The 22,499-nt window shown below is 34.8% G+C and overlaps 1 protein-coding gene across 4 annotated transcripts; it reads left to right on the top strand.

Moving 5' to 3' along the window:
* The first annotated feature begins 480 nt into the window (after positions 1–480).
* mctp2b (multiple C2 domains, transmembrane 2b) lies at positions 481–22,108 on the top strand. Of its 4 annotated transcripts, XM_058783139.1 has the most exons (23): positions 481–774; positions 5,134–5,660; positions 6,894–6,956; positions 8,104–8,224; positions 11,631–11,773; positions 11,872–11,948; positions 12,029–12,140; positions 12,244–12,276; positions 12,768–12,935; positions 13,082–13,212; positions 14,144–14,330; positions 14,522–14,615; positions 14,719–14,821; positions 16,490–16,592; positions 16,753–16,854; positions 18,259–18,333; positions 18,416–18,535; positions 18,812–18,925; positions 19,172–19,213; positions 19,316–19,425; positions 19,827–19,936; positions 20,101–20,198; positions 21,144–22,108. In XM_058783139.1, the coding sequence occupies exons 2-23, from the start codon at positions 5,214–5,216 to the stop codon at positions 21,210–21,212; spliced, it is 2,622 nt and encodes an 873-aa protein (XP_058639122.1). In that variant the 5' UTR covers positions 481–774; positions 5,134–5,213; the 3' UTR covers positions 21,213–22,108. The 4 variants fall into 4 exon arrangements, with proteins under 4 accessions (XP_058639122.1, XP_058639123.1, XP_058639126.1 ...); XM_058783140.1 differs by lacking the exon at positions 12,244–12,276 and having other exon boundaries at positions 483–774; XM_058783143.1 differs by lacking the exons at positions 481–774; positions 5,134–5,660 and adding an exon at positions 6,192–6,276.
* Positions 22,109–22,499: the final 391 nt, after the last annotated feature.

Here is a 22,499-nt window from a genome sequence, read left to right as displayed (position 1 = left end):
TATAGCATCCGGACTGTTATGTGAAACTCTAATAGATCACAATCTGATCCATGTGACTGACAGATTACAGCAGCCTTGTTTTATATGGGCCAAACAACGACTCCGTTGTGCGACAAACAACAATTTCTCATGGGACAATTCTCCAGGGGGCGCTTAGTGGCTCAGAACGCAGAACTCTCCATTGAGCCCCATTCAAATCTCAGTAGCACTTTTATATTTTTTCGAGACGTTTATACACGAAAAAGTATAATCGTTTCAATTTTGGTTTAAATTCTTACTTGTTTTACAAATTAAAACGCCTCCCATCTACCTTTATAAAACGATTTAGCTAGTCATCTCAAACATTGGTGATTGGTCCATCCTTACCAGCGATGAGAAAAGTAACACGTGTTACGTGACAGCCCTGTCTGCGTAATAGTTTAGCAGCGGTGTAAACATTAAATGTAAAATGTAAAGAATGGCACTGGGAAACACTGATATCGATTAAATGCACAATTGGTATTTAAATAAACAGATCTAATTTTTAGACCCAGCCTACTTGACCAATTATGGACAGCTTCCGGGCCAGTAATATCTGCTTCTGAATCACGCTAATCGCCTTTCTACTCACTTGTTGTTTTTCGGTAACTCATCAGTGAAGTCTTGCTGTATTACTCATGTCACTTGCACTAGAGTAGGAAGTTAGTGAAAGCACTGCTGTGAACACGAGATGTTTTCTCTTTGATCCCATACGTCTTTGGTTTTAAAGGAAATGGATTAAACGCCGGACCTCAGGTAGGAATACTTCTGATACAGTGATTTATTCAAATGAATGCCTATATATTCAAATAACTGAAAACGAAATGTTTCAGTGTTGAATCATATACCTGTCTGGGACTGTCCCACATGTGAATGTGCATGCATTGGATTGCTTTTAATTGATTTTTATGACATTTGCAATGTGTCTTGCAATTTTTGTTCACTTTATTTTGTCAACACTCCTTCCATATTTTGCAAATATTGTGTCAGACAGATATTATCCATCATAATGCATCTGTTTGTTTCATAACTGCTGCATTCTTCACATTTTCAGTTGTCACTTCGCAGACAGTATTAGATCCTTCTTTGTGGAAGTGAATGTTGTTTCATTGTTTGTGTTGTGGGAGGGACAATGTGTAATAATCTTGTGTTCATTTGTATTCAGTAGGAAAATTAAGGTTGTGTTGACATATTCCTTTGTGAGTTTAAAAAGCTAAAAATATTTGGAATTGTCTTAAGTTACTTTCCTTTTACAGAGCACTAGAACAGGTTCCCATGAAAATTCATTGGTTAAAATGTGTGGGAACCAGATGGATGGATAGACAAGCAGATATTCTGGGCTATGTTTGAAAATGCAATACCAGTTGTTGATTTTGGCCTGAATTCCATATGATTTCTTTTGCTTTATGTTATACCTAGTATCTAAACATAGCAACCATATATGGAGTAAACAAGACAAACTCAGGTGTGCACAGATTGATTAAGTATCATATAGCATTGCTCTGACAGTTGTATGTGGCTCTAGACTCACTGTACAGCTGGGATTGACTGTACAAGTGAATGGAGGGATAATACTAATGGCCAATGGATCAAACGGATGAAGTGTGTTTTGAAGCATTATAAAAGCCGCAAGGATGCCATTTGGACCGCACCACCTTTACGGTTAGCTCAAACCCAACTTTATGACCAGCTTTGTTTACTTAAAAGTTAATGATTATATGCAGTTTGAGTAAGTGGTTGTATCTCACGCCTAATTTAGCGGATGTCGGTGTGTCTATTGTGTCTATTGTGTCTATTGTGCTTGATATCAGTATAGCCACAGATCGTCTTTTATTGGTTGCCATATTTGAAATGTTTTTCAGTGTAATCCAACATTTAGGATTTTTAACCACTGATTTCTTAGAATTAGCCTTTGACCAAGAAATTGCATTTGAAGTTATGTTATCATGTGAAATCTGATGTAAATAGGCTTTTGCAATATTGGGTATTTTCTGAAATTTGATTGTTGCTGAAATTAGTTAAAGTCCCTCAAGTAATTGTAAAAGTAAAAATAATATATTGATAGTTCCTCAAAGTGTCACCTCACTTTGTAATAAATTGATAATAAATTGATAATAAAAATAATAAATTGTGTAAATTATCAGTGTAGTTTAGACTTCGGGATAACACTGTACAAGACAGACTCGAAACTTGCTGTCTTATATGTTAATCTAAATCAAACTATTTAGCATGATAGTTTTGAAGTAATTTTGAGACAGACCAAGAATTATCTGTGGTGTTTCTCGAAAACCACCACTGTGATATTTACCTAGCCATTTCCTCAAACTGTTTAGTTGGCTGTAATCCAGTCCCTGATAACGGGGGAGATGCGTCCCAGACAGGTCAAGTTTTTGAGTAAAATTTGTAGTGTCGCAAAAGTGAGACAGATTTTGAAGATACTCGGCATGCAAGCATAATATTCTGAATCTTTAAATCTTAAGTTCATGCTCACAGTATTTAAACCCATAAGAGGATTATGCATCTATTGCTTTTTAGAAATGATTTGTATGTACCGATTCACTACTACACTACATATATGCCATTACTCCAGTCTTCAGTGTCACATGATCCTTCAGAAATCATTCATTTGGTGATTTAAGAAACATTTCTTATTATTATTGATGCTGGAAACAGTGAAAACCTGATACATTTTTTCAGGATTCTTAGATGAATAGAAAAAGAGAAAGATATATATATTATAGTGTATGCAGCAACTGTAATAGTAATAATAATAAAAATAATCTTAATAATTATAACAATAAATAAAAACCGTATAAAGCTTGTGATCTCAATAAATCTAGGTATTGCTTTCTCTGTCTTTTATGACTCACACACAACACACATTTGGCCTATTTTTTATAAGTGCAGCTTAAAGGATTAGTTTTCAACATGTTATACTCTCTAGTTCCCGAGTGTTTGTGCTTTTGAAATATTCTGGTATATTATTTTTTTTCCTTCTCTTAGACTACAAGCATTGCTGCTGTAGGTGGTTATAGGGTGTTCTGGGTGCCTACCTACAAACCAAAACCAAAGTCAAAAAAGCCCATCCCAAATCTTTCTGTCATCATTTGCCAGGTGGAGTTTGTGACGCAGATTACACAATAGCATCTCAATTGATCATCATTTGCATTATTCATGTGCGCTCTGAAGTTTAATACTTCCTTAGGTCAGGTTTGTATGTATGAGCAAATATGAGCAATAATAATAATAGATGCTTGCCTTAGCAAACACCTGTGTCACCTGTGTCTCTTTTCCATTATCACTGATGTGTGAAAAAAACCTGATGTGTAGCTGTAAAGTCAAGTTATGCTTCCACACAAAGGGAGGCAGAGGGATAAGCTTTTGGCTTGAATTACACCCACAACATGTTAGGCCTGTTTAAAACAAATGAAAGAAGACTTTAGAGAAATCAGGTCTGAGGTGACCGAATGGGCCATGAATCATAGTGCAGATTTATGGAAATCTCAAACAAGTATTTTCTTGATTTATTGTCTTCAATTAAAAAGGAACTGAAAAAATAAATGTGTAGGCAGTAGGCACAGCGAATACTTGGTCACTTATAGTTGATTAACATATCTGCTACATTGTTTTAGAATTGGCTTCTAACAAAATATAATTGTCTCTCTCAAGATATATACAGTATTTATGTATACTATGTGAGAATGCGTATGTGTTGAAGTGATATAGTGTATTGCGTTTTAGAAAAAAACACAATGTACAGTTTACAAATACAAATGATTCTTTATTGATTTTTGTGAAATGGTAATGCTCTTTGCTGATGTCATATCCTGTCATTTACAGTGTAGCATCTGCTTTATGCAGTTTAATGCACAAGGTGAGATTTTCTGTCAGCGACATGAAACCTTTTCAGAAATTCTTTGTTTCTGCTATTTATTTTAATGGATACTTGGGTAGATGAAATATGTTTGGAAAGTTATATAATATATAATAACATAATATCTGTTTTAAATGACTGTATGTTTATTATGCATGCAGCTTTAATGAAATCCTGTATGATTGTATTGATTGAGAGACTACATGAAATGTTATACTTTTAAAAATTCATTTGTCACACCACATTTAAAGCATTTAAAAGGAACCATGTATGGAAATGCAGAAAATGTTTGGCAGATCAAGCTGCATGAACAAACATGCAGATTGACACGTGTCAGTTTAAACAAGGTTTATTGATATGACAGTCTGCTGATATTAACGGTGTTTATCATCTGACACAACGGTTTTTCCACAGGTGAAAGTAAACATGATATTTTTCATGTTCGGTTGACTTTACCTGCTAATATTAGCAAGTCAGTGCGTGTAAGCCTGCAGCCATTTTTTCTGTTGAACATAATTTTCATGTAATCAAACCACTCCTCTTGAATTCAGGCTTTAAAGAAGAGACAGAATTAGTCATAAATAACTTGAATGCACTTTTGCAAATCAATAAACAAGGCAAGTCTTAAATTGTACTTTATTTTTGTGAATTACTTATTTGTGATTGTAATTATGTGCACTGATTAATCATTCCAAAGTCCTTTTAAGGCAGGTTAGGTTATCTCAAAAACTACTTGGTAAGATAATGCTTCAGTAATATATTTCAAATCTCTAATAGATAACACTACTTTTGCAACTCTAAAGGTCATTGCACACTGAATCCGAAATTTTTGCGTGCGTTTTTCTGTTTTTTCGTATTCCTCAACCTTTCCTATCAAAATGCATGCTATGGATGCGAAAACGCAGAAAATCTAACCTGATCCGAATTTTTTTTTTTTTTATGACGGACGAAAGTTTCGGAGGCAGTTTGTAAACGTGATTGACACAACGTGAGGTCGTATTTATTTTTTAACGTGCTCCTTGTGCAATGACCTTAACACTAACAGGTATGGAATCCTAAATTTGTCTTCTTAGTCTCAAATCACTAGACTATTAAACCAAATGCCACAAATACCAATTCTCTTCTTTATTATTCTATGAGTGGTCAATCAACTCCAACCAGGAACATGTGCTGTGAAAGTAAATAGGGTCAGTTTTGTGACATTTTTGTGTTTAATTTGTTTTCTCGTATTGTCCTTGCAGGTCTTGGTCACAAGCCAGCTCTAGTGTGTGAGAGAGGCCTTTGCGAAATTCACATATACACACACTCCAACACCCTTCTCATGGAGGACAAAAAGTCCATGATTGGCAGTTTGCGCCAAAAAGCCAAACTCTTCCGATACCCACGAGTTGGCAGCGACAAAAACCTCAACAAGCCGGAGGTGAGGGAAGAGCGCTTGTTGGACCAGCGGATGAACACATCTATGTTGGACGTCCTGCAGAGGAGTCGGGCGTCCTCCCTAAAAAGGCCCGCCCACCAGCAGCCAGCTGACCTCCGGACGTCCTCAGCTTGCAACAGTAGCCCAACCACCCCTCTCAGCGTGACTCTGCGAAAGAAAGGGGGCGGCACCGGCCTCGCTGATTCGCTGGACTCCACCGGCTGGCCGTCGCAGGAGTCAGTTGCTGATGCCCCGTGCGAGGAGCACAACATCTCCAAATCCACAGATGAGATGGATCAGGTGCTGCGTTTGAGGGACACACAGCTTCCTACATCAGAGAGCCTGGCTGAGGTAAAACGTGCCAGTGATCTTGATCTTTCAGCTGGGTTAATCATCAAAGGAGGGAGGAAGTTTTCTGTGATTCTGCTTATTTTGCTTTCAAGATTGTGTTACACGAACCTGTTTGCATGTGATGCTTTTGGTGAACTTAGTACTTCCTTGTGATCACACAGAAAACTTACTTTTATTATTGAAATGGATTGCAATTGCATGCATTTCTGGTAGTTTTCACTGCATTGGCATGCTGTTAGCATTTCAGTTGAAATGAAAAATCATTAATTCAAGTTAGACAATGCACAGTTTTTCACCGTCTTCTATTTTGCCTACTCTCCTCCAGAGAACAGTGCAAAGCATCACTCTATTGTGAAATGCAGTTCCTCTGAACATGAGCAAGTCATCACTGCAGGAACTTGTCATAATATGTCAAAGCCGTAGAATGTGGTAACACACATTTAGAGCAGACTGGTGCTTCTCCATTTGTTTAAAATGCAAATGAGCACCCGGGAAGTGTCAAGCTATGTTTTACGGTACTGTACGGCACCAAAAATAAACACACAAACGGAGATCTTTCATGGCCAGGTGGAGGTAGACGTTTGCTAGTTATGTAACGCTGCTTCCTTTTGCATTGGTAATCTTTCTCTTTAATCTTAGTAGAGTTATTATATTTTTTGATGCTGGATAGTATGCGAGAATATTTGCCTTTGCGGGTGAGTCAGCTACTCGTTTTTCAAGGTGATTTGGCTTGTAATACCTTAAACACAGAATCACCTGATGCTGAAAGATTAACTTGGGATTTTCAGTAAGGAAGGAAAACCCTGCACGTTGCTTAGTTTTTATTAAAAGAACCTGATCTTTAAAAGCTTTTAGAGTAAGCAGTTTTACAAGTGTGTTATATTTAAGTTTAAGTATATATTTTTTTTTAGGTTTCCTAGCAGTGGAAACTTTAATTCCTCAAGTTCTTTGTTTATGTGGCTTAGCATTCAGTCTCCCTGGGACTAAGGAATTTTTAATAAAGATATTAAGAAAGATGATCTTCGGTGTTATTCTAGAAATATGTTCCATGAAATTAGAAGTCGTCAATACAAAATAACTGTTTTTGACCGCTAGAGACTGACGTTGGATAAATAAGGAAATCTCTTTACACCATTGATTCATGAATTAGTAACTTTTTATTTTTTTTGATCATATCTAGAAAAGTATTTCACTCTTCCATTTGTTTTGTTTTGTTTGTGTTTGGGGAAACAGAAGCCGCATTTCAACAGAAATGGTTCAGATACATTCTCCATACCCGACGGTGACCACAGTAATGTAAGTATTAGCATGTTTGGTGTGTGCATGTATGTGTGTGTGTTATTTTGTTGTGTTTAAGTCTACTATTCCATGATATCAGAGGACGTGACATTGTACTTCAAATGGCCCTGAAATGGACCATACTGTGTGTAAGAGTGTTCTTTTTCCAAAGCTGACATTGAAGGCTCAAGGTTTGCTTCCTGACCATGTGAAAGTTGCGTAAAACAGCATTTTAACTTGGTAATTGATGGTGCTCCCTAGTACTAGATTTTTATGTGGCAAGGATGGAACAATAATGAATTTAGAAACAGGGGTGCAGAGCCAATGGTGGTTTTGTAGGCAAACATCAATGCCTTGAATTTAATGCGAGCAGCTGTTGGTAGCCAGTGCAAATTGATTAGCAGAGGTGTGTACTCGTTAAATACTAATCTTGCTACCACAAGAGAGCGTTAATAGTCCGGTCTGGACAGAACAAGAGCTTGAACAAGGAGTTCTGTAGCATGTTCTGAAAGAAAGGGCCTGATCTTCCTAATGTTGCATAAAGCAAATCTGCAGGACTGGGCAGTTTTAGCAGTGTGCTCTGAGAAATTCAGCTCAATCATAACTCCAAGGTTTCTGGATGTTTTTGAAGGAGTTATGGTTGATGTGTCTCATTGCTTCACGATCTACCTTTTTGTTTTTATTGTATTTTTGATCAAATTAATACAGCATTGGTGATTTTCAAAAATTTCAAAAATCTTACCGACACCAAACTTTTGAATGGTAGTGTAAAAAAAACCTCAACCGGAATTCATAAGCGAATAACACACTGACTTTTTAGCAATTCGATTATGAATAATGAATAATAATACTATTAGTGTTAGTCAATGAGAGAAAGTTCTAAAAAATTATGACGTAGTAAAAAAAAAAAAAAAAGAAGTAAGGGGGTAAAGCTACATGTGAGTAGTACTATATAAAGAAAGTGTATATTTGAGATGGTGTAACTAACTAGTCACCACTTCTATATTTTTCTGCTATTTTTAATGACCATTTATGTTTTCCTAAATGACAAAATTGCTGCTGTCTCTACTTGACATGTCATGTCACACTATCCAGATATAGTGCCCAAAGGACTTGTATAAAAACTTGTTGTATTCTCTCATATTTATTTATTTTTTTAAATCAGATTCTGGACATGAAGACAGAAACAGCTGGAGTGAATGAGCTTCAGAAGGAAGCTCAGAGAACGTACCTGCTCACTATATGCCTAAAGGAGGGCCGTGGACTGGTCATTAGAGACCGCTGCGGTGAGTGTCAGATATCTGTGTATAAACACAACACACCCTGAAACACTTCACACAACCTACATTTTAATAACAATCAGTGGTTTTTGTATTAGTGCTTATTTGTTAAAGGTGTACCCACCAGCAGGAGTTAACACAGCCCAGCAAAAGGCGTTAACGTGATATGTTTTCTCCAATATCAAAATACTTCCTACCCGAGTTTACTATGTAGAGACAAATGTAAATAAGCTTTCAAAACATTCCTCTGTTTGTTTGAGTAGTCCAACATGTCTGCTTCTGAATTAACCAATAGCGTGAGTTCAGGGTAGCACTATTTCTAACAACCCATTTAGCAGGGAATTGACTTGTATGTCTGAGGTTGGAAGCTTGTTATTTTCAAATCATTATTTTCATTTCAATCATTGCAGTTTTGTTGAGTAACAGTAGTGCCATAGAAATGATATACATCACTTTTACTTATATTAAATATAAATTTAAAAGTGATAGTGAAAGTATGAACGCTAGTAATCATTTCAGATCATCAGCTGGCTTTGACAGTGACATTGTTACTAGGCTTTAAATTAACTTTATCACTCTTTGATCACTCAGTTTTGCTTTAGTTGACTGTGTTAACACCAGAACGTGTGCATTACTTTCATACTTCAGCGAACATTCCTCTCAACACATTCAAACCTGTCTGCAGCCACACCTGCGTAGATGCAAGACACACCTTGAACCTTCAAAACGCACTATTGACTTTACTGGCACATGAGGCTCTCATCAAAGACATGTAAAAACACAGACAGGTGGAGACTAGGATATACACTTCCTCTTCCCGAGTTCATTTAGTGCTGTTTATTGTGTCTGTATTGCGTCATTGCTACGTGGTTCATTGAACAAGCTTTTTTCCTGTTTTTAAGTCTGCGTATTTTGCTGTAATTTCATGATTTGTGGTCGTAGGCCTGTTAGGCTTTTTCAAAGCTGTCCTGTTGTTGCATTTTCTCAAGAAGGTGAAACCAATCTTAATTGATCCTCGTTTAGAAAAAGACTGTTGGAAAGAATAGGATACTGTTACTGACGTTTTTCCTCCGTTCGTTTATTGGCTGTTTTCATTGGTGTCTGTTATATAAGAGAAGCTTGAGATTTTACACTGAGTATTTGCATGTTACAGTAAGTGTTTGCACAGCACACCTGCCTTTATTGTGGATGATATAATCACACATCATATTGTTGTTTTAAAGTCAACACGAATTGCTGATTGCAACTCATTTTACTTTTGTAAAGGATATCGGTAAATAGGATACTCAAATATACACTACCGTTCAAAGGTTTGGTTTGCAGTCTGTTTTTCACCAAGGCTGAATTTATTTGATTAAAAAAAATAAAATAAAATTGTGTAATATTGTTACAATTTAAAATAACTTTTAAGATAGATTTTAATATATTTTAAATATATCGGTCATCCAAAGCTGAATTTCCAGCAGTCATTACTCCACTGTAATAAATAAAATTCAGATTTTTAAGCATTAATAGCAAGCACTGATGGTTTAATCACAGTTAGACCAAGTATAAAGAGTCGCTTTTGAATTTTGTTGCTTTTAAAGTGATAATCCACCAAAAATTAAAATTCTCTCATGTACTCACCTTCAAGTTATTCCAAACCTGTATGAGTTTCTTTCTTTTCTTTTTGAACACAAAAAAACAATATATTTAAGAATGAAACTCATGCAGGTTTTACAACTTAGGGTTGTGTATATGATGACTAAACTTTTATTTTGGGGTGAGCTATGTGTGGTGGATGAGGGAGCAAAAGAGGGCGTAACTGAGGACAGAACTTGTTCAAACATACGCCTTCTACTGGTGCAACAGAGTTATTTTCCAAACCATAGTCAGCAAGGCAGGTTGCTTAGTATGCCCTTTACAGCCTTATTGAAGGCCCTATTTTTATCCGTTTATATAGCACTGTAACCTACCAGAAGTTGTAGCATGTTGCAGCTCTACTTGCTCTTTCAAAATGATAGTCTTCTCCGGAAGCTGCCTGGTTTTGCCTCATGCACTGATGTTGCACTTAAGTATTAACCACATCCTTGTCAGAGGCAAACCCTCACACATGACAAAACCAACTGAGTTTACTAAACATGTCATCTGATTGAAGGGAAGATGATGGGGACTGCACTTGTATTTCACTGAAATACTTGGCCACATAGTTCACTGAAAGGTTATAAAAGATATTATCTTGAAGGAATACCTATGGTTACATATTTATAGGTCAGATTACTATGTCTGAATTGGCAATTGTTTAAAAACAATTGTTTAAATACAAATGTTCCAAGTTTTTTATCATCGGTTTCATACATTTTGGCATATTTTGATTAATAAGTGTCAATGGTAATGTCTTCTGAAATAACCATCAAGTAACATGTAATATGATAGTTTGTTTGCACATTGAATACACATGAGTGTAGGTGTTTAAATTATTATTTTCATGAATTTTTTCAAACATTTTTACGATGCATTTTTTTAGTATGCATTTTGACATTTTCTTTAGGGTTATTCCTTTGGCATTTCAAGCTGAACTAACTTATTGTGCCATAAAAGGTCATATTGATTTTTCTTAAGACATGTGACATACCGTATCATGAGGGTCTACGGGGGTCGTCTCTGTGATGCCATTTCCTGTTTTATGGTTTTATTGTCACATAACAAAATGACCTGCATGTTGGTTATATCACACTGACTTAGTTTGGTGCACAAATTTGTTAAACTATTAGTAATATTTTAAAGCAGAACTGCAAAGCAGGAATAAAAGTAAATGAAAATGAATTTGCCAAATTACTTTAATTATTTTTTTTAAAGAATCACTGTAAACATTTAATTAAGAAATCAACATTTTGGGGTTGGTAAATGTTTTTAAAAGTCTCTGATGCTCACAAAGGCTGCATTTATTTGATACAGTAAAACCGTATTGTGAAATATTACAATTAAAAATAACTGTTTTCTATATATTTTAAAATGTGATTTATTCCTGTGATGCAATTTTCAGCATCATTACGCCAGTCCTCAGTGTCACATGATCCTTCAGAAATCATTTTAATATGCTGATTTGCTCCTCAAGGAACATTTTTAATATTCTTTTGTGGAAAACAATTTTTCAGAAATTTGAGCATAAAAGACACATGATTTTTTTTACATTATACATGTCTTTGCTGTCACTTATGACAAAAAAAAAGACTCTAAACTTTTGAACAGTAATGCATTTTGCCATAGTACAGATACAGTATATTTAAGCCATTGCTTATTTTTAGAACTGCATTTTAAATTATTTCTAGATTAGAAAATAAAAATGAGACTCTAATACATGCAAATACTATAGCTAAAAAATATTTAAGAAAATTTGCAGATGGTCAATAACACACTGCTCTCTCCATAGGCACAAGTGATCCGTATGTGAAATTCAAACTGGATGGGAAGACCTTGTATAAAAGTAAAGTGGTGTATAAGAATCTCAACCCTGTCTGGAATGAGGCTTTCTCCTTCCCGATCCGCAACCTGGACCAGAAACTCTTCATCAAGGTACACATTTAGTTTGCTGTGGCATGCATGCATAAGCATTCATGTAACGCCAAGATAACAACAAGTATGTTAAGCAGTCCCATCCACCCATTATTCAGGTTTATGATCGAGATCTGACAACGGATGACTTCATGGGGTCCTGCGGTGTTGAGCTCAATGAACTGGAACTTGAAAAGTAGGTCGATTTGAAATGTTTGCATTAAAGGTCAAACCAGAAGTGTGGTTTCTGATGCTTTTGTTCTGTCTGTTGTACAGGAGCAGCGAGATGGTGCTTCCACTGGACGACCCCAACAGCCTGGAGGACGATATGGGTGTCATAATCATCGATATCTGCTTATCTGTGAGGGACGGTAAAAACAAAAAACACGTAAGCAACTTTGTGAATTTAAAGAGCTGGTTAGGCAAGGCAACTAACTCCAAACTAAACGTTTGCTGCTTATGTATTCACAATATTTGTTTCTATTGTGAAGAGATGGGCCCAAAGGAAAAAAAGGAGCCTCACGGTGAGAAGGATTAGTTTTAAATTACCTCCAATTGTCTTTTGATTCTAGAGCAGTTGTGTCAGCGCTTTCTCATGAATTTATCCAAATACTTCCTGTAATAATATATTCAAAGCAAATGATTCCACAAACAATGATCCTGCTTTTTCATCTGGGGCCGGTCTATATGTTAATCTGCATGCAAATAACGCAATGAAGAATAAAACTAACCAAATTCATAATCAATATAACAGTGGTTCTCAACTTGTAATTTTTATAATTAATCTGGGTCATGCCACCTTATATCTTGCATAATTTTTTTCATAGTTTCTCCATGCTGGCATCCGCCTAAATTGACTAGCTTTTACCAAGTGACAAAAATACTGTAATTTGATTGGATGCATGAAAGATCTGTATAAATAGACCTGGTAGTTGAGAACCGCTGCGATTTATAATATCCAGAAACTTTGCACAAGTTCTCAATATCACATTGCAATATTTTCATTGATCCTCAGGGAAGTTCAACAGAGCATAACAAGCGTCTCACGGAGTCTATGAAGAAGAGTCAACTCTGGACCGGGGTGTATACCATCACTCTGGTGGAGGGGCGGGACTTACCACTGGACGGACAGGGGGACATGTTTGTTCGCTTTAAACTGGGAGATCAGAAATATAAAAGCAAGGTATTTACTGAAAAGCATCAGGAAGACCGGTTTAGTTCTTTTCTGATGTAGTTACAAAGTCATTAACGTTGAATATCAAGATTAATAAGGAAAATCAATGCAGCTTTTGTGCTGTACAGGCTTTAAGTTTGCATCCATTTTCACAGAGTCAAGTGAAGAAGGTCAACACACAGTGGAGAGAAAGATTTGACTTCAACCAGTTTCCTGATATGTCCAGCATTCTAGAGATTGAAGTGGTGGGAAAAGAGGGGCGGAGATATGAGGATTGCTATGGACAGTGAGTTATGGACAGATGTTTTTGAACGACTCTGAGAATGTCTAAGCTGAGTTTTATTTACAGAAGCTGGCATGAAGCAACGGAATTTAATCTTATGTTGTTTACTTCACAGTTTACAGTAAGGAGCTGGAAGTGGAATAAATGTTAAAATACATACTAAAGTATAGTATCTTGTGGCATGATGCTACTTTTATAGAATTCCTGTAAAACCCTGTCTTTCCAAAGTTACACAGTATTCAGTATTTCATCTCCTGCCATGACTTTATAAAACCAGTAAATACACATTGCAAGAATACGAGGCTATTTTTTTACATGATAAATATCACTATATGAAATATGCCAATAATGTAATATTTACCATTCAGACCTTCTTTTTGACTTTCTATTTTAAAGAAAGAAATGAATTGTTTGATTCAGGATGCATTAAATTGATCAAAAGTCACATTAAAGACCTTTACAATGTTACAAAAAATTATATTTTTAATAAACATTGTTCTGTTGAACTTTACAGAATCCAGAAAAAGTGTAGCACAACTGTTTACAACATTAATAATAATAATAATAAAGTTTTGGAGTCAGTACTAAAGAAATGATCATGTGATACATGAATTATACTGTAAAAAAAAAAAAAAAAGGTATTTAAAAATGTAAATATTATTTCACAATATTACAATATTGTTTTTAGTGAGCATAAGAAACTTTCAAAAACATTGAAACATATTTCCAACCCCAGACTTTTTTAGTAGTAGTTCCACAACAAATCTTTTACAGCTTAAATAATTTCAAATCACATTTTTAATAATTAATGTAAGTGGATTAACAGAAAAACAGAGTGTGTAAACCTGGTTACATTGTCAAACCTAGAACATTCAACTCAAAAGAATAAAGAATTTAAGGATGTCTTGCTGGTTTGTCTGTGTGCACATTGCAGGTGTGAGATCGACTTGTCTGGGTTGCCTTTGAATGAATCCACACTGTTTACTCGTGAGCTGGACCCGGGCCGAGGCAGGGTGGTGTTCCTCGTCACTCCCACTCCCTGCACTGGAGCTTCCATCACGGATCTCGTCGCTCCTCCACTGGAAGAGCCTCATGAGAGAGACAACATGCTGGTTAAATATGTACGTCAAACCAGTTACTCTACCACAGTACTTCCTTATGCATGCTACAGAGTGCATACTGCATAGAATGGCATTTAAAAAAAGAATGTTTGAATGTCATACTATGACATTTAAAAGAAAAAGAACATGTATAAATAATATAAAGCAAAAACAATATGCAGTCCTGATCTCCTATTTCTTTATCTTTGCAGAGTTTCAGAAACTCCATGAAGGATTTGAGGGATGTTGGTTTCCTTCAGGTTAAAGTGATCAAGGCCACTGACCTCATGGCTGCTGATCTAAATGGTATTATTTATTATTTGTTGATTACACAAAGAGCCTTTTTTAGTCGTGAGCAAGGGTGTGTGCATCAACAACCACATTCACTGGATCTTCTGTATATGTTTAGGAAAGAGTGACCCATTTTGTGTCCTGGAATTGGGAAACAACCGGCTGCAGACCCATACCATATACAAGACCCTCAACCCTGAGTGGAATAAAGTCTTTACATTGTCAGTATCAAACTTTATCAATGTACTCTACCATTCATAACTTTATGGTCAGTAAGATTAACAATAATTAATAAAGTTAATACTTTTATTGGATGCAAGGATACATTCGGTTGATCAAAAGTCACAGTAAAGACATTTGTAATGTTAAAAGGTTTTTTGGTAACACTTTATTTTAAGGTGTCCATAATACAAAGTAATTACCTAATGAAGTACTTAGTAGTAGCCGTTGTACTTACATGAAACAAAATGTACTCACCATGTAACTAAGTTATGAAACAGCCTGTACTTACAGTTTATAATTATGTAGATGTAATAGTCAGCTACTGTTACACATATGTAACAGACCGAGTCTGTTACACAGCTACTTACGTAACCAAAAGATTGTTACATATGTGTTGCAGACTTTATACAACATAATTATAAATGCAAGTACACAGACATAAGCTACTTAAAATACAGTGTATCAAGATTGTACTTAAGTATACTTCATGTGTATCTATACTGTACACCTTATCCAGCTGCACCTTAGTTTGATTTAACCCACAGTGCACGGCTTAAATACATGTAATACCTTTCTAATTACATTACAATTACAGAATATTACACAGCCATAAGCTACTTAAAATAAAGTGTATCAAGATTGTACTTAAGTGTAAAAGTAGCTGTGCAACAGACTCGGCCTGTTACATATGTGTAACAGTAGCTACCTATTACATCTACATAATTACAAACTGTAAGTACAGGCTGTTCCATAACTTAGTTACATGGTAAATACATTTTATTTCACGTAAGTACAACGGCTACTTCTAAGTACTTAATTAGGTAATTACTCTGTATTATGAAAACTTAAAATAAAGTGTTACCGATTTTATATATATATATATATATATATATATATATATATATATATATATATATATATAATTATTATTATTTTTTTTTAAAATAAACACTGCTCTTTTCAACTGTGTGCATCAAAAATCCTTTAAAAAAATGTATCACCAGATCCAGAAAATCCGGTGATACAATTTCAACCATTCCATTTTCAACTATGATAATAATATGATTTCTTGAGCACCAAATCAGCATATTAGAATAATTTCTGAAGGCTCATGTGACACTGAAGATTAAAAATTCAGCAAAATTCACAAAAATTTTAAATTGCAATTATTAATCACAATATTATGGAAGCCCGTTTCCGCCACTGAATAAAAAATAAAAAAGGTCATTGCGACTTTTTATCTCACAATTCAGACTTTTTTGTTTATATTGTGAGATATAAACTCGCAATTGCGAGATATAAAGTCATAATTGCGAGATTTAAATTCATAATTGCATGATATAAACTCGCAATTGCGAGTTAAAGTCCAATTTGGGGGGGGGGACTGATATATTCTCAGAATTGCGAGTTTATATCTCACAATTCTGAGAAAAAAAAGTCGCAATTACCTTTTTAATTTTTTATTCAGTGACTGAAACGGGCTTCCATACATATTACTGTTTTTATTTTAGATGAAATAAAAGCAGCTTTCGCGAGCATAAGAGACTTTCAAAAACATTTAAACAAGCTTACAAACCACAAACTTTTGAACAGTTTTCTATGTCAATTATATATTATTCTGTATTATCAAATTAATAGACATTTATTCCAATTCTCTTGTTGACCAGCCCAGTAAAAGACATTCACGAGGTTCTGGAAGTGACTGTGTTTGATGAGGATGGAGACAAAGCCCCAGATTTCTTGGGGAAGGTGGCCTTTCCTTTACTCTCAGTAAGTGCAGAACATTGACATAATTTACTTAAATACCTAACTTTTTTTTCTTAAATTTTAGAGCAACAGTGTGAAAAACATCTTAATTGAATTGGAATTGATATGCTAATATGTTAGAATTTTTTTTAATGTTGTTTTTTTGTTTTTTTTATTACAACAGATACGTAACGGTCAGCAGGTTGCTTGTCCTCTGAGGAAAGAGAATTTGGGAGGACTGTCTAAAGGAACCATAGTACTGGAGCTGGAAGTCATTTACAATTCTGTGAGTCTTGACTGATAATAACAACAAAGAGATTACACCTTTATTCAATACTTCAGTATGATCAGCCAATCAGTCACATTTATTCATATAGCACTTTATACAGTTTAGATTGCTTCACATTTACATACATATATAAATAACTGTGTGAATGTTTTCAAATCCGTCAGTTACAGCTGTTAAAGCAGCTCTACTGAAGATAATAGTGCCATTATTTAGCTCAAAAATACTAAACCCGGATACATTTTCAGCACCTGGGGTCCGTTCTTCGTATGTCGCTAACTCAGTTAGCTGGATTTGATTGTTGACGATTTCGCTTGATCTGGGATCATTTGGTTCTTCGAAGCTCATCCTGGACTTGCTGTCATAGCAACGGGTCCGTAAACTTAAACCTGCTCAGGAGCAGGTTTATTTCATGTAAACAGGATTAGATTGCATCTTTTTAAGCAGAATTGATACTTAAAATCTATCCCAGCCAGCGTTACTTTATTATAAGAGTACCCTACTGGTCCAGGGACAATAATTTAACATAATAATAGTTTAAAAATTAATTTGAAAATAATATAACAATATAATAATATAATATAACTATGTTGTGTAGTCTATAATACTATAGACACAGCCAGTTTTACTCATTGAAAGATTTATTAGTGATGAAATAATTACTTTATAATTGTATTGGAGTCTTACACACATGCTATATATTCTGAATCGTTAATTTGAGTGATGATAGCTATGGGAGTGGCTTGATGGAGCGCAGAGATGCAGATAACTGGATCTCTAAGAAATTTTAATTAATGCTGTTACATAAGAAATTTGCTTCAAAGATAAAATTAAATAAATTGCTAATCACAACATTGACATAAAAATGTAAAGCCTGTAAAAATACTAGAAATCATGAATATAAATAATTGGGAATCATGTAAAAAAAATTACAAATAAATTAAAAACCGTGCACATTTCATTTGTCTATTATAACATTTATGTAGTTTTGTTCGCTTGGCTGTTTCCTTATAAAGGTCCAGAAATTTGTCAACTTTTTCGTCAGGTGTCTTTTTTTAATGATATGATGTCATTACGTTGCTGTCTTGCCGCCAGCCAATCGCTGCATTGCTGATCATGGTTTTGAGGATCGATACATCCGGCCTTTTCGGGGAACACGAGAACACGCAGTAATCTTAGACAACTTAATCCAGATATTTTAATCTAATACGCAAATTCGTTTGAAGAACCAAATTAGCCAGAGACCAGTTATCAGGATTAGAAGATCTGGAATCTTTCAAATCAATCATAAACGACGTACGAAGAACGGGCCCCTGATATATATTCTTGTGTGGATCTGTAAAATGTTTCATATGCTCAGATACTGTATATTTAATAGTTTGAATTGTTCGATGCCTTGGCCAGATCAAAGCAAGCATGAGGACCTTCACACCTAGAGAACAGAAGTTAATGGAGGACAGTGCCAAGTTTTCTAAGAAGGTATGACGTTAAGAAATATTATAGCATAAGTTGCACAGAAATGTGTCAATGTATGAGCTGCTAACTATCTAACTACCACTAGGTTCTTGCCAGGAATGTTCTTCGCGTGAGGAACCTTTATCGTGCCGTGTGCCACACCAACCAGTTCATCAAGAGCTGTTTCCAGTGGGAAAGTGTGCAGAGGAGCATCATAGCATTTCTGGTTTGAAATTCATTCATTTATTCAGTCAATTCATGATTGTTTAATTAGATTTTTGTGGTATTTGGAAGTGAATCATATAAATGCTAGGTTACTTTTTATAGCAGCTTACCTTACAAATAAGACTCCAGTCTAGTGAAACTTTTTTTTTTAATAGTTAATCATGTATCTTTATTCACATTTGCATTTTGGGTAATGTGTATATATATGACGAATATGTCACCCTTCATTAGTCTCAGTCTTCATGAAAGCCTGAATCCTGCGTGTGTTTTCCTTCAGGTCTTTGTTCTTACTGTGTGGTACTGGGATTTCTACATGCTGCCCATGTTCATGGTCCTTCTCATTGTGTGGAACTATCTCCAGATCGCCTCTGAGAGAGTCACCAGAGACCTAGTGGGTGATTTTTATTTTTTGACAAATTGCACACTTTAGTAATTGTGGTGGCTTTCATTGCAGAATATCAACCAGAGTAAGAATTTAGTTTAGCATTTGTTTTGGTGATTTTGATACTGAATGTAAATGTTTTATTTAATATCGTAAATATTTACGATTACATATTGTTATCTCATATATAATTTAATGGCTTTGTTTTAAGACCTTGTTAACATTTTTTAAATAAAATGAAAAATTCCTTTGCAGGACACCATGGAGTTATATGAAGAGGAAGATGAAGATGAAAAGGTATAATTCGTTCCTATTCAGAAAATGACTTGCATTCATTTATTCCAGTAACTAAGCGTGACATTTTATGTCCTTGGTCTTTTGAAATGTTTCTTCTTGTAGGAATCAGAACGAAAAGGTCTGATGGAGAAAATTCACATGGTTCAAGAGATTGTCATTACGGTCCAGAACCTTCTGGAAGAGATTGCATGCTTTGGTGAAAGAATAAAGAAGTATGTGGTGTTGTCACCCCTTCATTCAAGCTTTTGAAGTTTGTAAATTTGTAATGGATATTAAGAGAAAATTAGTAATTGCATTATATATACACTACTTTTTTACAGTATTTATTCAATGTTGAATGATTTGTAACGACTGAAATTGTACACTATCCACTGTTTGTGTATTTTGAAACTGAACCAAAGGGGAACTACAACTTCTGTTAAACAGTTAAAACACACAACTATTGTTCACCAACTATAATCAGAAGAGTCAAATATTAGCCACTTCATCAGCCTTCCTGATATATCTGTTGCTAGTCAGTAAACTAGCATTCAGACAGTACAAATATTCAAAAGAATGCATGCACATTAGCCTTGATACACCATGTACAACATTTTTCTTTTTTTCTCCCCAGTACATTCAACTGGTCAGTGCCATTCTTGTCTAATCTGGCCTTCCTGGTTCTCATGATGGCTACTGTGATCACTTACTTTATTCCAGTACGCTACATTATTTTATTATGGGGTAAGTAAACAGCTGTGTTACTCTCAAACAATGAGAAATGTGTGAGAAATCTTTCAAATCAGAAAAACCATTGAACAAATTAAGCAAATCTATGACAAATACTGAAGTTCCTTGAAGTTCTGAGTTATCGGTAGAGGTTGATCATAATTATGTTCTTTTTTTAGGTATACATAAATTCACAAAGAAACTGCGCAATCCATATGCCATTGAAAACAATGAGGTGATGGATTTCCTCTCCAGAGTGCCTTCAGATGTACAAATGGTAATTACCACAAATAATTTTTTTTTTTTTTTTTTTTTTTAATCCTTTAATGTAATAATAATGTTTTGTGTATGAATGAGGCTATTGGCTAATAATAAATACAATTTATTATTTTATTTTGCATGATATAATTAAAAATAATACCAACATAAGTTACCAAATTATACCAATATAAAGTTTAACAAACAAGTAATTTTGTCAATTTTAATACAAAGTTGTACACCTAAAGAATTGGAAGTCCTTTTATTCTACATACTATTAATGAACACCTCTCTCACTCACCTTGTGCATTGCGTTGTTTAAGAAGTTGAATAAGAGCTGGTGAAGTTTAACAAAAAAATACGGATGCATAAATCATTTCAAATGTCTGAAAGCTTTGCCTTTTCTCAATTTGCTTATTTGTCTGGAAGCTTAGTGAAAAAATAAATATACTGAAATGAATTTATTTCATGCTAAGTATACTTCAAATACATTTACATGTTTATGTACTCAATAAAAAATACCCTGCAATTTTACTTTTGGTATACTAAACTGGTATGCTTCAAATCTGATCATTTGGAACAACTCATTTTGTGCTTAATGCACTTTAATTACGCGGAAGTAGTGCTGAAGTCCAACTAAAGATATGCTGAAGTATATTTGATTGTGCTAAAGTGCAACTATTACAAGTATACTTTAGATACACTTTAAATATCTCGCTTTTAAAGATCATACAATCCTCATCAATAGTGACATTGAAACACATTTTAGGCTTAATATTAAGAAATGTGCATTGTGCACATGTAGTACTCCAAATAAAGTTTAATGCTAATTTTTATATCTTGAGCGATATGTCAGTAAATATGTTAATAGATTTGAACTATGCTTAGTATGACATAAATGTATTTTAAATATATGACTTTTTCATTAGGGTTCTCATGTCTTGAATTCTTCTTATTGTTTCAGGCACAGTACACTGAACTGAGCAGCTGTGGTTTCCACAGTCCTTACAGGAGAAGAAAAGCATCTCCTTAGACACTAGAATGAGAAACGCTGGTCTCCTGAGAACATTCTGTGTGAAGAGCCTTTGAAGGTGCCAGGACTCGACGGCCAGGGAATGATTTCAACATGGTTTTAAATAGGTGAATTGCAGTTGATCTGCTTATTTTATTTGAGCGAACTGAAATCATTCCCCTCAGATGGTCCAGTCTTCACTGCTGGGTCGTGCTGAAGCACCTTGGTTATTACCACAGACGCATATTAACACTCACAGCAGCATTGAGGGATGAAGAAATGTGACTAAGATGAACTGAATGGTTAAAGTGTAGGATACACCGCAGTGGGCCTTAAACATCTATCTATAGATTCAATGCCTGAACGACACATTGTGTACAGTATGAGTGCAATACAGTGCAATGCTTTGCTGTTTTATACTTGATGCATTTCTTAATTTTGTCTTATCAGACTTGTAAAAATATGTTTTGTAAAGACGTTTGTAAAGTCGCATTCTATGCAACCTTATTTTTGTTGAATTTAACTTATATATACAGCATTTTCCAAATGTGGTTTAATTTCTTTTGTACACACATTGATTTTGAAGTCTTTTTAATCTGTTATTTACATTGTAATTATTGCAGAGAAAAATTGAATACATTTTAAAGTGCCTTTGACAAACTCTAACTACATTCTCCAGTTTGCCTTTTTGTGCAATGTAAGGTTCTAGACATGGTTTTATTGCTTAAGAATGGCTATTGTAGATGGAAAAAAAAAAAATGCAAGTGCACTTCTAATTTGTATTTTACAGATCGACCTCTGCTCACATGAACATTATGAATATCACAGATGCTGTCGAACGAGTATTTTTGTACTCTTTGATATTCCATTTTGTATCATGGTCGTTTCACAGTAAACATTTACTACATTTGATGACAGAGATGTGTTGGTGTTCTTATGATCTTATATAACAGAATAAACACAATCAATGCTAAATTAGTTACATAAATGCAGATCCACAAGGAAGAATGTAGAGAAAGCAATATAACCCTTCAGATTCATTGCACAATGGTTGAGAACTTTCAGCCACATAGTGGCAGTGTTTTCCTTTAACGGGATCCCATCCTGCAGTTCATCCATTACACAGCTGATCTGTCTAGCTATGCAAGAAAAAAAATTAAAGGTATAGTGCAACCAAAAATGAAAATCATGCAGTGCTGAAAGGATGGTGTATTTTTGCAGGCCAAAGCCCAGAAACTCTGGAACTTCAGTTGTCCCAAAGTCTACAACATTTAATAATACTCAATAATCTGCTTTTACAGCTTCGTT

This window comes from Onychostoma macrolepis, chromosome 07 (assembly GCF_012432095.1).
Source record: "Onychostoma macrolepis isolate SWU-2019 chromosome 07, ASM1243209v1, whole genome shotgun sequence".
In the NCBI taxonomy this organism is placed as follows: domain Eukaryota; kingdom Metazoa; phylum Chordata; class Actinopteri; order Cypriniformes; family Cyprinidae; genus Onychostoma; species Onychostoma macrolepis.
Note: the sequence above shows the minus strand (reverse complement) of the source record. Positions and strands in the feature narration are given on the sequence as shown.

Excerpts from the sequence above, each read along its gene's own strand:
- mctp2b (XM_058783139.1), top strand. The coding sequence starts at position 5,214 with ATGGAGGACAAAAAGTCCATGATTGGCAGTTTGCGCCAAAAAGCCAAA. Across the intron at positions 13,213-14,143 it reads TATGAGGATTGCTATGGACA|GTGTGAGATCGACTTGTCTG; the intron begins GTGAGTTATGGA and ends TGCACATTGCAG. Across the intron at positions 19,214-19,315 it reads AGGAAGATGAAGATGAAAAG|GAATCAGAACGAAAAGGTCT; the intron begins GTATAATTCGTT and ends TTCTTCTTGTAG.